Raw genomic sequence first — 18021 nt, 5'->3', positions numbered from 1 at the left:
TTTTGGAGATTAATCCTCTGTCCGATGATTCATTTGCATATACTTTCTCCTATTCTGAGGGTTGTCTTTTTGTCTTGTTTATGGTTTACTTTGCTGTGCAAAAGCTTTTAAGTTTCATTAGGTCCCACTTGTTTATTTTTCTTTTTATTTCCATTACTCTAGGAGGTGGATCAAAAAAGATCTGTGATTTATGTCAAAGAGTGTTCTTCCTATGTTCTCCTCTAAGAGTTTTATAGTGTCCAGTCTTACAATTAGGTCTCTAATCCATTTTGAGTTTATTTTTGTGTATGGTGTTAGGGAGTGTTCTAATTTCATTCTTTTACATGTAGCTGTCCAGTTTTCCCAGCACCACTTATTGAAGAGACTGTCTTTTCTCCATTGTATATCCTTGCCTCCTTTGTCATAGATTACTTGACCATAGGTGCATGGGTTTATCTCTGGGCTTTCTATCCTGTTCCATTGATCTATATTTCTGTTTTTGTACCAGTTCCATATTGTCTTGATTACTGTAGTATAGCTTTGTAGTATAGTCGGAAGTCAGGGAGTCTGACTCCTCCAGCTGCATTTTTTTCCCTCAAGACTGCTTTGGCTATTCGGGGTCTTTTGTATTGATTACCGTAGTATAGCTTTGTAGTATAGTCGGAAGTCAGGGAGTCTGATTCCTCCAGCTGCATTTTTTTCCCTCAAGACTGCTTTGGCTATTTGGGGTCTTTTGTATCTCCATACAAATTTTAAGTTTTTTTGTTCTAGTTCTGTAAAAAATGCCATTGGTAATTTGATAGGGATTGCATTGAATCTGTAGATTGCTTTGGGTAGTATAGTCATTTTCACAATATTGATTCTTCCAATCCAAGAACATGGTATATCTCTCCATCTGTTGGTATCATCTTTAATTTCTTTCATCAGTGTCTTATAGTTTTCTGCATACAGGTCTTTTGTCTCCTTAGGTAGGTTTATTCCTAGGTATTTTATTCTTTTTGTTGCAATGGTAAATGGGAGTGTTTCCTTAATTTCCCTTTCAGATTTTTCATCATTACTGTATAGGAATGCAAGAGATTTCTGTGTATTAATTTTGTATCCTGCAACTTTACCAAATTCATTGATTAGCTCTAGTAGTTTTTTGATGGCATCTTTAGGATTCTCTATGTATAGTATCATGTCATCTGCAAACAGTGACAGTTTCAGTTCTTTTCCAATCTGTATTCCTTTTATTTCTTTTTCTTCTCTGATTGCTGTGGCTAGGACTTCCAAAAGTATGTTGAATAATAGTGGCAAGAGTGGACATCCTTGTCTTGTTCCTGATCTTAGAGGAAATGCTTTCAGTTTTTCACCATTGAGAATGATGTTTGCCGTGGGTTTGTCGTATATGGCCTTTATTATGTTGAGGTAGGTTCCCTCTATGCCTACTTTCTGGAGAGTTTTTATCATAAATGGGTGTTGAATTTTGTCAAAAGCTTTTTCTGCATCTATTGAGATGATCATATGGTTTTTCTTCTTCAATTTGTTAATATGGTGTATCACATTGATTGATTTGCATATATTGAAGAATCCTTGCATCCCTGGGATAAATCCCACTTGGTCATGGTGTGTATGATTCTTTTAATGTGTTGTTGGTTTCTGTTTGCTAGTATTTTGTTGAGGATTTTTGCATCTATATTCATCAGTGATATTGGTCTGTAATTTTCTTTTCTTGGAGTATCTTTGTCTGGCTTTGGTAACAGGGTGATGGTGGCCTCATACAATGATTTCGGGAGTGTTCCTTCCTCCGAAAATTTTTGCAAGAGTTTGAGAAGGATGGGTGTTAGCTCTTCTCTAAATGTTTGATAGAATTCACCGGTGAAGCCATCTGGTCCTGTACTTTTGTTTGTTGCAAGATTTTTTATTTTTTTTTTTGTGGTACACGGGCCTCTCACTGCTGTGGCCTCTCCCGTTGCAGAGTACAGGCTCCGGACGCGCAGGCTAAGTGGCCATGGCTCACTCCATGGCACGTGGGATCTTCCCAGACCGGGGCACGAACCCATGTCCCCTGCATCGGCAGGCGGACTCTCAACCACTGTGCCACCAAGGAAGCCCTGTTGCAAGATTTTTAATCACAGTTTCAATTTCATTACTTGTGACTGGTCTGTTCATTTTATCTATTTCTTCCTGGTTCTGGAGGAAGAGGGGAGGTTATACATTTCTAAGAATTTGTCCATTTCTTCCAGGTTGTCCATTTTATTGGCATACAGTTGCTCGTAGTAATCTCTTAGGATGCTTTGTATTTCTGCAGTGTCTTGTAACTTCTCTTTCATTTCTAATTTTATTGATTTGAGTCCAGTCCCTCTTTTTCTTGATGAGTCTGGCTAAGGGTTTATCAATTTTGTTTATCTTCTCAAAGAACAAGCTTTTAGTTTTATTGATCTTTGCTATTGTTTTCCTTGTTTCTATTTCATTTATTTCTGCTCTGATCTTTATGATTTGTTTCCTTCTGCTAACTTTGCATTTTGTTTGTTCTTCTTTCTCTAGTTCCTTTAGGTGTAAGGTAGATTGTTTACTTGAGATTTTTCTTGTTTCTTGAGGTAGGCTTGTATAGCTATAAAATTCCCTCTTAGAACTGCTTTTGCTGCATCCCATAGGTTTTGGATCGTCGTGTTTTCATTGTCATTTGTCTCTAGGTATTTTTTGATTTCCTCTTTGATTTCTTCAGTGATATCTTGGTTAGTTAGTAGCATATTGTTTAGCCTCCATGTGTTTGTGTTTTTTTCCTTGCAATTCATTTCTAATCTCATAGCGCTGTGATCAGAAAAGATACTTGATATGATTTCAGTTTTCTTAAATTTACTTGGCTTGATTTGCGACCCAAATGTGATCTATCCTGGAGAATGTTCCGTGCACACTTGAATAGAAAGTGTAATCTGCTCTTTCTGGATGGAATGTCCTATAAATATCTCTGGTCTATTGTTTCATTTAAAGCTTCTGTTTCCTTATTTATTTTCATTTTGGATGATCTGTCCATTGGTGTAACTGAGGTGTTAAAGCCCCCCACTATTATTGTGTTACTGTCGATTTCCTCTTGTATAGTTGTTAGCATTTGCCTTATGTATTGAGGTGCTCCTACGTTGGGTGCATATATATTAATAATTGTTATTTCTTCTTCTTGGATCCCCTGATCAATATGTAGTGTCCTTCCTTGTCTCTTGTAACATTCTTTATTTTAAAGTCTATTTTATCTGATATGAGTATTGCTACTCCAGCTTTCTTTTATTTCCATTTCCATGGAATATCTTTTTCCATCCCCTCACTTTCAGTCTGTATGTGTCCCTAGGTGTGAAGTGGGTCTCTTGTAGACAGCATATATATGGGTCTTGTGTTTGTATCCATTCAGCAAGCCTGTGTCTTTTGGTTGGAGCATTTAATCCATTCACATTTAGGGTAATTATCAATATGTGTGTTCCTATGACCATTTTCTTAATTGTTTTGGGTTTGTTTTTGTAGGTCCTTTTCTTCTCTTGTGTTTCTCACTTAGAGAAGTTCCTTTAGCATTTGTTGTAGTACTGTTTTGGTGGTACTGAATCCTCTTACCTTTTGCTTGTCTGTAAAGCTTTTGATTTCTCCATCGAATCTGAATGAGATCCTGGCTGGGTAGAGTAATCTTGGTTGTAGGTTCTTCCCTTTCATCACTTTAAGTATATCATGCCACTCCCTTCTGGCTTGTAGAGTTTCTGCTGAGAAATCAGCTGTTAACCTTATGGGAGTTCCCTTGTATGTTATTTGTCATTTTTCCCTTGCTGCTTTTATTAATTTTTCTTTGTCTTTAATTTTTGCCAATTTAATTACTATGTGTCTCGGCATGTTTCTACTTGGGTGTATCCGGTATGGGATTCTCTGCGCTTCCTGGACTTGGGTGGCTATTTCCTTTCCCACGTTAGGGAAGTTTTCGACTATAATCTCTTCAAATATTTCCTCTGGTCCTTTCTCTCTCTCTCTTCTCCTTCTGGAACCCCTATAAGGCGAATGTTGTTGCGTTTAATGTTGTCCCAGAGGTCTCTTAGGCTGTCTTTATTTCTTTTCACTCTTTTTACTTTATTTTGTTATGCAGCAGTGAATTCCACCATTCTCTCTTCCAGGTCACTTATCCGTTCTTCTACCTCAGTTATTCTGCTATTGATTCCTTCTAGTGTAGTTTTCATTTCAGTTATTGTATTGTTCATCTCTGTTTATTTGTTCTTTAATTCTTCTAGGTCTTTGTTAAACATTTCTTGCATCTTCTTCATCTTTGCCTCCATTCTTTTTCCGAGGCCCTGGATCATCTTCACTATTATTATTCTGAATTCTTTTTCTGGAAGATTGCTATCTCCATTTCATTTAGTTGTTTTTCTGGGGTTTTATCTTGTCCCTTCATCTGGTACATAGCCCTCTGCCTTTTCATCTTGTCTATCTTTCTGTGAATGTTGTTTTTGTTCCACAGGCTGCAGGATTGTAGTTCTTCTTGCTTCTGTTGTCTGCCCTCTCCTGTGCTCAGCTTTTAACCCCACCCTTTCTCTCCCACTCCAAAAAGCAAAGTCATTAACTAAAAGAAGTCACAAAGTCAGTAGACTAGATTGGAAATGTGTTTGGAAGAGATAAACCCACTTCACTAACAGTAACTAATTCTTTATTTTTTTATTTTTATTTTTTGCAGTACGTGGCCTCTCACTGTTGTGGCCTCTCCCGTTGCGGAGCACAGGCTCCGGAACGCGTAGGCTCAGTGGCCATGGCTCACAGGCCTAGCTGCTCCGCGGCATGTGGGATCTTCCCAGAGCAGGGCATGAACCCGTGTCCCCTGCATCGGCAGGCGGACTTTCAACCACTGCACCACCAGGGAAGCCCCTGTAACTAATTCTTGATATTCATGATGTATATGACACTTGACATATTAAATTCCCAAGAAATTATCATTCCCTCTAAAAATATATTGTACACTAGATGGCTTCAGTGAAACACAGATGGCTCTAAACTATATCAGCAACTAGCGGAAATGAATTTTTGGTGAATCAATAATATGTCAATTCGGTCATTCTCTGAACTGATTTTTGGCAAATAGCTGTAAAGCTCAAGAAAATCCTGTATTTGGGATGAAGGAAAAAAATCATAATAGCAAAGGAAATAAATACAAACTTCAAAAGGAGCCAGACAACTGGACCTGGGTGGCTAAACAGGAGTATCCAGAACAAGAGAAATCCAGTAAGACTTGGCAGAAAGCTATGCCAGCAATCTGTATTCCCAATTTAGCCATGAATTGCCTGAAGGAATCCCTGCTGGGCTCTAGAACACTTGTCCGAGATCACAATTTGCTGATGTAATGACTTCCCTGTGAGGAGCAGGAGAGCTATTTAGGAGTTGCTTGTGGCCAAGGCTATGATGCATTGATCTGGGTGCTCCTAGCAATTCATGTGGTATCTGGCATGTGGCACTAAAGAAACATGGGCTGAACTAGATGAAGAAGAAGACAGTGTTGACAAGGTGAGAGCCACAGAGAAAGCCCCAAGTCTCCCAGAGGCAACGGTCCGAGCAGGAAACTGGGACGCCATCTCATGCGCCACAAGCCCTCCTACCTGCAGTGGCTCAGTAATTTCAGAAGCTGAAATGTTACCAGGCAGGAGATGACAATTTGACATTTGGTCTGGATTCTAAGATCTGAAGATGGAAAAGCAGAAGGCGGCAGTGACGAGTCTAGAAAACAGGTCTCCTCAAAATGGCTGATGGACCTGGTAATGTAAAATCTTGAGAAGAAAAATCTAAGAGAGGACATGATTACTGTTTGTTTTCTGGTTCATTCTTTCATTCATGCCTCACCTCCTTCAAGTTTTGGCTCAAATGTCATTTCTGTTTCTACCATGACCACCCTAGTTAAAACTGTATCCACTCTCATTCCCACCCTCAGCACTCCTAATATGCCTTCCTCTCCTCTGTTTTTGTAGCATTTATCATCTTTCAAAAAACTATATAATGTTCCTATTTATTATGTTTACTGTCGGTTTCTCCCAACAAAACTGTAAGCCGGGCAATGGTTTTGGTCACCACTGTGCTCCAGCATCTAGAACAGTGCCTAGTGGTGAGCACACATCTGCTGACTGAACGAATGAGTGAATTAAAACATCTGAGATCTCTGAGGTGCCAGGCTAGGAGCTAAATGCTGAAGATTCATGAGGTAAATAAGTAAACCATTGGGACTTCCCTGGTGGCACAGTGGATAGGACCCCGTGCTCCCGGTACAGGGGGCCCAGGTTTGATCCCTGGTCAGGGAACTAGATCTCACATGCATGCCACAGCTAAGAGTTCACGTGCCACAACTAAGGAGCCCATGGGCCGCAACTAAGACCCAGCACAACCAAATAAATAAATAAATAAAAGAACCATACTTCACACCATACACACACACACACACACAAATTTTTTTAAGTAAGTAAATAAGCCATCACCCCTGCCCTGGAGGAACCTAGGGTCTTGCGGGAGGGACAGGCTTACAAAATTGTACATTAAACACAGTAAGTACTGCTTTTCCCAAGCGATGCACAGTCCTGTGATGACTCAGAGCACTCCAACAACTAGCTCTGCCTGAGAGAGCTCAGGATTCAGCATGGAAGTGACCCTTGCTCAGGCCTTGAAGGACTTGGAGGTGGGGACTGGGGAGTCAGAGAAGTGAAGGGGGCATTCCTAGCAGAAGGAACAGCTGAGGCAAAGGTGCCAAGTCATGGCAAGGCTCGGAAGGTCTAGAAAACAGCAGGCTCTTAGGATGGCAGGCCCCTGAGAGGATGGGAGCAAGAGTAACTGCAAGAACAGGATGACACCTGGCTACAAAACACGCTGCATGCCCGGGTCAGAGTCTGCATTTTACCCTGTAGATAATGGAAGAGCTACTGTGTGTCTGTGAGAGGGGAAGCAGGTGACACAATTAGCTCTTTTTTTTTTTTTTGCTGAGGAAGATCATTCTAGCTGCACTGTGCAGAATGTACTAGAATGGGGAAGAGACTAGAGGCAAGACGCTATTATAAGAATCCAAATGAGATGATGGTGGGCTGAGCTAAGATAGTCAGTCACCTGGGGATGGTCCAGGGAAAGAGCAAGTGCTCAGAGCTCAGTATGAACTGGTACCCAGGGTGTTGTAGATGCCAAGAGGGTATCCTAAACCATTACACACACACACACAAAAAGTAAAAAGTAAAAATCTTCAAATATTTACAGACTGCCATTTAAATTTGTTCTATGATCAAAAACATAACACAGGATGAACTAGACTAAGAGGAAGGGCTCTATGCCACAAGCAATAGCCCCAAGCCTCAGTATTAAGCGATCAAAATGGGGAACAGAGCATTTTGTTCCTGGGCAGAGGAACAAGCATCTATCTGCCAACATAGTTAATAAGCATCATATAAGAAATGTATAGTCTTAGAGGAAGAAGCTCCCCAACACAGAACCTCTGTTTTCATTTGTCAGCAATGGAATTCCAACTAATTTATCAACAACGTCTCAGAAGATCACCTCCAGTCGCCGAAGTTCCCCATTTTCAAACTTCATCAGGACTCTCTCTCTCCCTCAGTGGAAACCCTAGATTTTCAGAGCAACTTCCCAATGTCACCCATAATCTCTAAAGTCTACCATTTCTACCCATATTCCTTCTGTTCCTAGAGGCAAGTCAGTTACAGTCTCTTATACCAATCCAGACAAAACCCTCATCAAGTTAATTACTTATCTAACCATTGATCTGAGTTCCAAGACCTTCACGCAGAGCCTCCAGGTCTCCTGATATACATAAGAACGTGCCTGTGTGCAGCCTTCATTTTACCCTGCCCACTCTGCTTATCACGGCATCTGGGTAACAGCATGGAAATAAATCAGTGACTCCAAGATGTGGTCTCTTTCATGCATGAAGGCTGTACCTGCATGAAGGCTGCTCAGCGGGGCTGACACTGCCTAGCAGAGCAATAAGGGAAGTTGGTTTAAATTGCACAATACCTAATCAGACTATTGCAAAAACCTGAGCTCTTCCCTTTCCTACCCATCCAGCCAGGTTTATCTTCTTCAAACACTCTTATTGGGTAACTTCTCTGCGCAAAACTTCAAGGGGCTTCCCCTGCCCTGGCTGCCAAAATCAGCCTCCCTGATCTATCCAGCATGTTCCCAGCCCATATCAGGTAGGTAGGTCTCTTTACAACCTAGACCTGCTCACCTCCAACCTCTGTCCCTGGACTCCTACTGCTCCAAACAAATACCCCTCCTTTTTCTTCCTCTGTACTTTGCGGTTCTCAACCTTGGCTGTACTTTGCAGTCACATGGGGAGCTTTTAAAAAATACCCATGAAGGGAAGGGAATTGTAGGGAAAGGTAACAAAAGGGCAGAGAAAGGTGGTACCCTCCAAGATTCTGATTTAACAGGTCTGGTATGGGATCCAGCCATCAGAATGTTTTTAAAACCTCCCAGGTGATACAGTCACAGTTGAGAACCAGTGTCCTGGCCTCATTCCCCAAGGTTCAGCTCAAGTCCCATTTCCAGCCTTTGTCAGTCTCTCTGAATTCCTACAACACTGATAATCTCTATCACACCACTTTCTGCCACATACAGACTCTCCCCAAATGCATTTCTCTTCCATGTATCTCTAGTTATACATAGACTACATACCAGGAAGCATTTAAATGAAGAGAAGCTGAGATCAAGGCTAGAAGAATCAAATATTAGAACTGGCAGGATCTTCAGAGAGCATCTAGACTAGTGGCTCTTGGACTTTCGGGGGCCATAGGTTCCTTCAGAAAATCTGATAAAAGTTATGAACTTTCTCTCCAGAAATACACATACACACAGAATTCTGCCTAAAATTTCAGGGAGTTCAGAGGCCCCTTGAATGATCCCCTATGCAAATGCTCCTTATGGGACCATGAACCATAAACTAGTCTTTTCCTAACATACAGATGAGACATAGGGGCTAGAGGGGCAAATGACTTGCCTTTGGTCAAAAGTAGTGGCAGAGCTGGGTCCAGACCCTAATCTCTTGATCATTCCATTAAATTCCCTTGGCTGGCACTTCCATTAACTGCTTCAAACCCAGCAGCTGAAATCCAATCATCTCTTGGGCAAAAGTGAACAACTGAAGAAGCTGTGCTTTATACAGAAGCATGTTATTCGTGCTATCAAGTCCCTGAGGTCACACTATTTAAACCCTTATTCACTGACAGTTCAATAGACATAACACCTAATTTTTAACCACTTTTTACCCTCACAGTTTCTAAAAAAAAATAGATCCTCACCCAAAACTCACCCGCTTCTCCTGCAGAGCTGGGCTGTCATCCCCAAGGGCCAGGTGGGAAGCACGGGTCCGGAACTCTGCCAGGCCCAGGATGGGCAGGTACTCGTGGTTTACACTGCTGTCATTAGCAATCCTCTGCTCCACCTTCCTCACGACTGGCAAAACCCAGGGCTGGCTATCATCCGTGCGATAAGCTGGGACACGGGAAAGAGACATAAAATGGAGGAGTCTTAGGCTTCATCCAAGGAAGAATTCGGAGCTGTGAACAGGGAGAGTTCTACCACCTTCCAATCCAAACAGAACTGTGAGGGAAATTAAAGTTCATTCACTTACTGACTGCCTGTTTTGGGCCAGGCACCGGGCTAGGTGCTGGGAAGGCAGAAGGACAGTTTCCTATCCTTACGGAAATTATAGTTCTTAAATATGTGACCTCCAAAAAGTAGAATGCTGAAATAAAACTGGGACATCAAAGAGCCTGATCGAGTGAGAGAGTGCACGCAAAAGCACTCCGCAAATTAAAAATACCTTACAAATGCTATGTCAATATCACTAGGGCACTGAGGTCTCTACGACCACTGGCCCAGTAATCGCCTTCCTTCTGCATCTCCCCAAGAAAAGGGTTCGGTGCTACTTCACATGAACGCTGCACCTTCAAACATAAACATGGAGAGAGAGGAGGGCGGAGGGAGGCCCACCTCCTCCTCTTGTCCTGTAAGAACAGAAATGAGACAAATGGCGAGGAAACACCTGTGACTGAAGAGTCCCACAACTGGTTACACAATCATCGAACAACAAGTTTAAACACATCTTTGTCCTCTTGCTGTTTTTTGACATCAGTCAGTGTTTACCATTTTGACTGTTCCTACCACTCACTTCCTCTGCTTCACACTTTTATGGATCTAAGTTTACCTGTTTCATAATTTTTAATCTTGATTACAGCAAATTTCTAAGCATTTCTTCTATGCTAAAAGTATTTTTAGTCTACTTTGAGTTATCCTGTCACTGATTTTTTTCCTATACTACCCTATAATCACTGAGATTATAGCTTGAGAGGGCAGCTGCTTTGGCTTGCATCCAAGCCAATGACTTCTCTGAGCAGGATTCCTGACAGGGATTTGCTTCTGCTGGACTGTTTAGGTCTCCAATAAGCCTATACTTTGGCAAATGACAGTGAAACAAATTTTTTAAGTAATTCTTCTTTATCTTGTTGATTTCTGCTCAACATTAATCCCTTTTTTTTTTAAATCACTTTTTTAGGGTGGTTGATACTGTTTACTGAACAACACATGTTGACTGTAGAAAATTTAGAAAAGCCCAGAAAGAAAATAATAAACATTATGATTAACATGTAATTCCAGCACTCAGAGATAAGGAGTATGAAAATTTTGGTGTACAGCCTTTTAAACTTTATTTTACATGAGTATATTCTTTTATCAATTGTGTCATTTTTTATATAGAATTTTCAACATGCTTTTTTCCACTTATTAAATATATATTATGAATATCTTTCATCATCATTAACTATTTAAGTCTGTGCACACAGACTGTCTTTGTTCTTTTTAGAGCTGCATAACTGATAAATGTACTATAATTTGTTTTGTGAGTCTCCTGTCGATGGACATTTGAGTTGTTTCTAATCTTTGGCTATTAGAAAATAATACTTCAGTGAACCTTGTACATATGTCATCTTACATGTATGTAAATATAGCTGTAAGAGGCAGGGTTGAAAATGGAAGAGTAGGTTGAGAAGTACGTGTATGTGTCATTTTGTTGTTGTTTATGAGGGTATACATTAGTTTACTACTTTCAACTGATTTTCATTTTACAACACATGGTTGTAGGACAAATATGGTTAAAACAACTGATTGGAAGAATACTGGTGGCAATCAATGAAAAGTTTAAATGCAAATATATTACTTTTAAGCATACTTTGTGTATTTGTAGTTTTGACAGATATATCCACATTGCCTTTTTTATAGGGCTGTTATCAGTGTACATCGCTGCCATAGGGCAGGGGTATTATCAGTGTACATCTGTGCCATAGGGCAGGGGTGTTATCAGTGTACATCACTGCCATCAATGTACAAGAGTGTCTGCTTCCCCACAGCCACAGCCACTGAGTGAATTTTTGCCAATTTAAGAGTCCAAATGCTATCTCAGGGTAGTTTAAATTTGCATTTCTCTTATCGTGGATGCAACTGGGCATTTTTCATATATATGAGCCATTTACAACACAATTTTAGTGGCTAGACAATATTCCTTTCTATGTATAATTTATTAACTATTTGTGTTGCTTTTGACTATTTGCTAAAATAAACATTGTAATTAATGTTCTTATACTTTACACATTCATGAGCGCTTCCTTAGGAAAACTTTTTCTAGATGTAAAATTACTAGATCAAAAGTCAGACAACAAATAAGACTTTATAAGATATTTTGATTTTGCATCTGTCGTCTACTCCATCAACTAACCCTACCTTCCAGGAATGTGTCATCTGCAAATTTGAAAAGCACATCAAGCTAGGAATAAAAATGTGGAGAGAGTTCCAGACTGACAGCCACTAACCAACAACCAGTCTCTGGGTAGATGAATCTGACTCACAATACTGTCATATCACTCACATTAGACCCCCTGGCCCACCAAATTCCCTCCCTCTCAACAAGTTCAAAAAGTCTACTTTATCAGTTGAGATTTGGTCTGGTTTTTCAAAGAGATACCAAAATAATGACTCCCAAGTAATCGTTTTCCCTGAAGTAGATCACCCCATCTATGATCACAATGCTACCATTGTTCAAAATATTCTTGGAATTCTTCTCTTGGAATTGTTTTTAGAGGAGATATCTCATTATTTTGAATATCCTTAATGATGCCAAATCTTTGTCCTTTGAAAGTAAATTTAATTTTTGAAAATGGTACTTGTATTATGTCCAGCAAAGTAAGTGGGTGAATGGAATAATATTAATGGAGAACAGCTATAAAAAGATGGCCTCCTACATGGGTCTAACATGCTTTGAAGGCCATTCCAAAACAGGGTTTTCGGAAAACTTTGAGCAATAGCAGTATATATGGACTACACTACACAGAGGGGATACTGTTTAGATGTACAAGAATATGGGTGTTTGTAGAAAAACTAGTTCTATTATGCTTCCCATCTGTGTTTGGATGGTTAATATATAATTATGCTACTTATATTTATGATATGTCATTTGTAAATCATGTATTATAAATAAATAAAATATGAAAGATAAAGCCATAGTACCACTGTTCTTACCAGTAATGTATACTCTGTGCAACTCTAAAAAATCCTGTGATAGGACTGGAGGCAGGGAGGCATTGTGTCCATATTGTGACAAAAGAGAAAATGGCCAATTCACACCTCTGCTTCCTTCTTCACTGCCCAGTTTCCCCCAGATTCAATTCTAGATTTATTCCCAATGCCTTGTCTCACTGCCCTACTGAAGGAGAACTGCAGTTACTCTTGGGCGTTTGGAGCAGTGAGGTTAAGCATTACCAACAACCACTATTCCTGCTCTCCCAGAGGGGTTTTATTCCTGTTTTGTTGGACCCATGAGTTTCTCATTCATTCTTTCATTATCTCACTCATTTGACGGCTACTTATTGAATCCACCATGAACCAGGTACTGGCTAGAAGTAGCTACACAGAGATGGGTAAGATAAAACAAGATACTGTCTTGGCCTCCCTCCAGGAAACATAGAGCATAGAGTCCTTAGTTCTCCTGTAAGTGAGCAGGGAAGATGAAGTATAAAAGATGAATAAGAGTTTAAAAGACAGGAAAAAGGACTTTCCAGACAGAGGGAACACTTGTGCAAGGCCCCCAGAGGCTTGAAGAGATGAGGTTCTTGAGGATCTGCATGTTCATGGCTCGGAGGTAAGATCCATGGAGAAACAGCAAGGAATGGCTCAGGGAGTCTTGGGGTCTCTTCTAAGGAACTTTGTCTCAATGGGGAAACCACTGAAAGCATTTAAGCAAGAGAGTGACGTGGACAGCTGTACATTTTAACAGAATCATTTGAGTGACATGATGGAAAATAAACTGGAAGGAGGACAGAAGCAGACAGTGAAGTCAGGAGGCTGCTGCAATAATCCACGAAGGAAATAGTGAAATCTTGAATCACAGCAGCGGCAGCGGCCGCGGGGATAAACAAAAGGGGAGACATTCAAAATAAATTTATGAGGTAAAAAAGACAGAACCTAGTGACCAAATAAATATACATGGGACTGATGAAAGGGTCACCGACAACCTCCAAAGTCTCTCTCTAGTCTGGATAACGACTAGTGGGGGTGGTGCAGGGGAGAAGGCAACCAAGATATAGAGCAAAGCAGAAGAAAAAAGAAAAGATTGAGGGGAGGGTGAAATCCATGCATTGTTTTAAACACGTTGAATTTGAAGTGGTTGTACAACGTGTCCAGCAAACTGTAGCGAATATGGGTCTGGCATCCAGGGAAGAAGTCCAGGATGGAAAGAAAGATTTCATAATTATAGACATGGACGGTGGCTGAAGCCATGGTAATAACAAGGAGTTACTGAATACTTACTACATACAGGGCACTGTGCTAAATACTTCACATTTTTTTAACTTTCATTTAATTCTTATAACAACTCACAAAATAGATATTATGATCTCTATTTTCGGGATCTGCAAACTGAGGCCAGAAAAGTTCGCCCAAGATCACAAGAACTGTAAGAGTTAGGCTGTCATACTATTAATATTAAGTTCATGGATCCCTGTGCTTTTTCTAAAGAGCAAGAGATGTCTAGGGAAAGCCTGAAGCCAGCAGGTCCCAGAGGACTGACTGTGCAAGGGGCTTTTCTACCTACCAGCACGCCCCTCAGCTCCACACACCACACCCTTCTCCCTGAGGACCAGCTCTTTTAGAGGAGTCACACAGGTTGCAGGTGAGTCTCGATTTCCAGAAGAACACGGAGAATTAGATGATCAAACCATCACCCTCCTCCTCCTCCTAAGATCTCCACTTCCCCCATCCATCCCTACCCAACAGCCCATGCACATATGCCTCTTTAAGGCCCTTCTCCAACTAGGGCCCTGCGGAGAGGACCGGGGGTACTCAGAAACACCTGATACAGCACGTCTCTCCCACAACTTTATTTGAAGATGCTAAGAACCCATATTAAAAAAACAACAACAAATATGAAAGCAAGCACAGTCTACCTGGAACAAAAGAAAGCTAAGTTTACATGATGAACAGACTGGAGTCTATGTAGAAATGTCCTGCTTCAGGCTGCATCAGGCTGAATGAACTCATATCTCCCCTGCCCCTAAAGTTACTTGTCTGAAACTTTACGAAGCGCTAAAACAGTCAACTCGAAGAGCATCATATTTAACAGTGAAAAATGTGATGCTCTGCTCTGTTTAAGTATACGGAAATTATGCAAATAGTCACAGCAAGAAGAAAATCTCTGGGGAAACTATCTGCAAGTAGGAATGAGCTAATGAGATTATAGTTGCAGTTTGTTCTAAATGTCCAACGTCATTAGAACTTGAGCTGGTTAACTTCCATTAAGCTTTATCTTAACTTAGAAAAAAAAAAGGGCATCTTCACCAAAGTCAGAGATTAATTATCAATACATTTCCTTCACAAAGGATATACTTCGGGATGTGTATAAATAGAGCTAGGACATACAAAAGCCATAAAGAGACTTCTTATTCTACTATACTTTAATGAGACCTTTATCTGAGCACCTGCCATCCACAAAAAAGACGGGTCACAGTGATCATCAAAAATAACATTTATACAACACTTTTCATTTATATTTCACACACATAATTATTCATTTAATTCTCAGTCATCTGATGAAGCCAGTAACATTATTATTCTATACTACAGTCATGTAACATGCTAGTGAATCTTAGAGTATAATTTTAGAGATAGGTCATTCCGTTCTGGCTCCTCATTTAACAGACTGGGTCCAGGGATGTAAATAACACTCCCAAGGTCACATCACTGGACCGCAGGCCTGGGCCTGTACCCAGGTCTCCTGGCTGTTCCACTACCATACACTGGCTCCCTCTGGACCACCTGAAGGTGCCCAATAGAGAAGGGGGCAGAGACCTAGGGATCTGAGAAATGTGGCCTAGAATCCCAGCTCTACCAACTACAGCCATGTGATCTCGACCAAAATGCTTCATCAATCTGGGCTTCAGCTTTCTTATCTCTAAAACAGTAATAGTAATAAACAACCCTCCAGAGTCATCCTAAGCACTAAATGCAATTAACTGCATAAATCATTTGCTTGTAGTAAAGAGAAAGAATTCCTCGGTTCCAGGAAAACATGACAAAGGCACTTTCACAGTTGAACTGACCACTATCCGGGCTGCAGAATATGCTTCTGAGCCAATCACTTCTGGCCTCGGCTGGCAGGGTGCTTTTTCTATGCATTAGCAATTTATTTCTGAACCAATGTCAGAAATTATTTCATTTTGCAGTTCTTGAGCTGAAAATTTTTATTCAGTATCTTTTATGCAAAGAAATGCCAAAACAACTACAGTAACAGCTAATACTTACATAACTCCTACTTATGTGCCAGGGACTGTTCTAAGCACTTTAAATGCATTTAATCCTCACCAAAATGCTGTAAGATAGTTCAAGGGTAATTGAGCCAATGAAACCTAAGGTTTTAAAAACATGTATTTGGATTAATATCAATACTAGTTCTTCACGATATATCCGGCCCTAAAGGAATACTTGGAGGTTTTGGATTGGTTTTAAATTAAGAGCTTGAATAGTGCTCATTCCAATTCAATTCAAGGCAATCTTTCAATATTACTTCCACTTTGCTGCCTGCTAAAAACATCACTTTCCCTCTGTGGGTGAAACTATGTATTCTGAATTGACTTTTTTATGCTTTATTATGGAAAATTTCAAACATACACAAAAGTTGTGAGAATAATATAATGGATGCCCATGTACCCATTACCCAGGTTCAACAAACCATCACTTTTTTTTTTTTTTTTTTTTTTTTTTGCGGTACGCGGGCTCTCACTGTCGTGGCCCCTCCCGTTGTGGAGCACAGGCTCAGCGGCCATGGCTCAAGGGCCCAGCCGCTTCGCGGCATGTGGGATCTTCCCGGACCGGGGCACGAACCTGTGTCCCCTGCATCGGCAGGCGGACTCTCAACCACTGCGCCACCAGGGAAGCCCAAACCATCACTTTCTAATGGCTTTTTCCTCACCCCTCCTGCATATTCCTTGGTGAAGACTTTAACAGGTTCTGTGTACAGACACTGTCACTGTGGGACACCTGATTCTGCACCTCCTTCTCGCCACTGCTTCTCTGCTACAAAACAGTTCAATTTTCTCTTTCAGAAATTTCTAGTCCTTCTGCTCTAAGTCTGTTCCCTAGCACAGAACATTGTCCTATTCATTCTCTTCTCCCTGGCTCATCTTTCTATGTGGTTGAGTAAGTGTTGGTGTGGCTTCAAACATCCAAATGACAGTGACAGAAATAACAAATTCACCAGATAAGATTAAGATAAGAGTTAAAGGAATTTCAGAGGCATTTCAGTCCAAATCTTTTTCTTGGCAGTAGGAAAAACTGAGGCCCATGCTCTGAGCTGTCCAAGAAATACAAGCAAGAAATGATGACAAGGATGTGTGGAAAGTGAGCTTCTACTGTCCACACTCTTTCCTCTCTTTTCTACCATCTCTACCACCATTTCTACCATTCCCACCACATCTGTGAGAGCCAGAACATTCTTCCCAGATCCCCAGGGAGCACTAACCTGTCTCAGAAGCATTTTAGATCTCTATTACATCACTTAACACCTGCTGATTTTAATCTCCTTGGGGCCAAAACCAAGACTCAGTCTTCCCCGCACAAGGCTTGGTAAACTACCTGATTGATACCTCAAACATTTACCGACCCAGACCAGAGCTCCCTAGGGCTAAGAGTTCTCCTTTTTCCATTCCCCAGCAGCCAGGACTCCAAGCCTATAAGACTTCCTATTTTTATCCCTCTCCTTTCAATCCCTGGCCGCCCCATTTCTTAAGAGGCGAAAGGATGCAGAATAAAGAACACACAATGCGGAATCGGAAAAACTGAGTTTGTACCCTGACTGCTACACCTTTTCTGTGTGTACACTGATACATCTCCCTTTTCCAGGGACTCCATATCCCCATCTGTAAAATGGGCAGGTTGAACTAAGCCTCATGGATCTTTCCTCCTCTCCGACGGAGCTAAGCTGGACCTGGTTATCTCCTACGGTCCCCACAGCCAGGGTTAGGCCCGCTCCACTCCCAGGCTGCTCACACTCCTGGGCACTGCATCCTTACCTCCCACTCCCAGGTTGACCTTGCGAGGGTCCGGATCCTCCCGGAAGTCAGCAGTGAGCTTAAAGACAAGGACCGGCTGGGCCTGAGGAACCTCGGCAAAGATTGATGGAGGCGCCATAGCTAGAAAGCTGGAGTCGGCCGAAAGCTTCCACTCTGCGCTTGAAGCCGCTCGGTCCGGTCCAACGGCTGCGACTGGAGGAGACTCTCACCTTCGCCTAGCCGGCAGGGGCGGGCCCGCGGCCTCCAATGGTCGAGCCGCGTCCGGAACTTGGCAACGCGGTTAACCAATCGCGAGTTTCTGACGCAAAAGGAACAGGATGGTATTAGCCAATCCAAGAAGAGAATCTTATCGGAGGCCGGTATTGATGAAACCAATGCAACGTACGCCGGCTGGGACGGGGCGGGGATAGAGTTGATTGGCAGAGCGTGCTCCTATCGCTGAAGCCGT

The 18021-nt window shown here is 41.4% G+C and overlaps 1 protein-coding gene across 1 annotated transcript in view; it reads right to left on the bottom strand.

The window, feature by feature from the left end:
- Positions 1 to 17809, bottom strand: part of GOT1 (glutamic-oxaloacetic transaminase 1) — a 29925-nt gene extending 12116 nt beyond the window's left edge. The window contains exons 1-2 of the mRNA XM_030865303.3: positions 17574 to 17809; positions 9272 to 9453 (exon numbers count right to left, since the gene is read on the bottom strand). Coding sequence (XP_030721163.1) covers positions 9272 to 9453; positions 17574 to 17691 — 300 coding nt within the window. The 5' untranslated portion in view covers positions 17692 to 17809. The remainder of the gene's footprint in view (positions 1 to 9271; positions 9454 to 17573) is intronic.
- Between the last annotated feature and the right edge of the window lie 212 nt (positions 17810 to 18021).

This window comes from Globicephala melas, chromosome 16 (genome assembly GCF_963455315.2).
Source record: "Globicephala melas chromosome 16, mGloMel1.2, whole genome shotgun sequence".
NCBI lineage: Eukaryota > Metazoa > Chordata > Mammalia > Artiodactyla > Delphinidae > Globicephala > Globicephala melas.
This window is presented reverse-complemented; position numbering and strand designations above follow the sequence as displayed.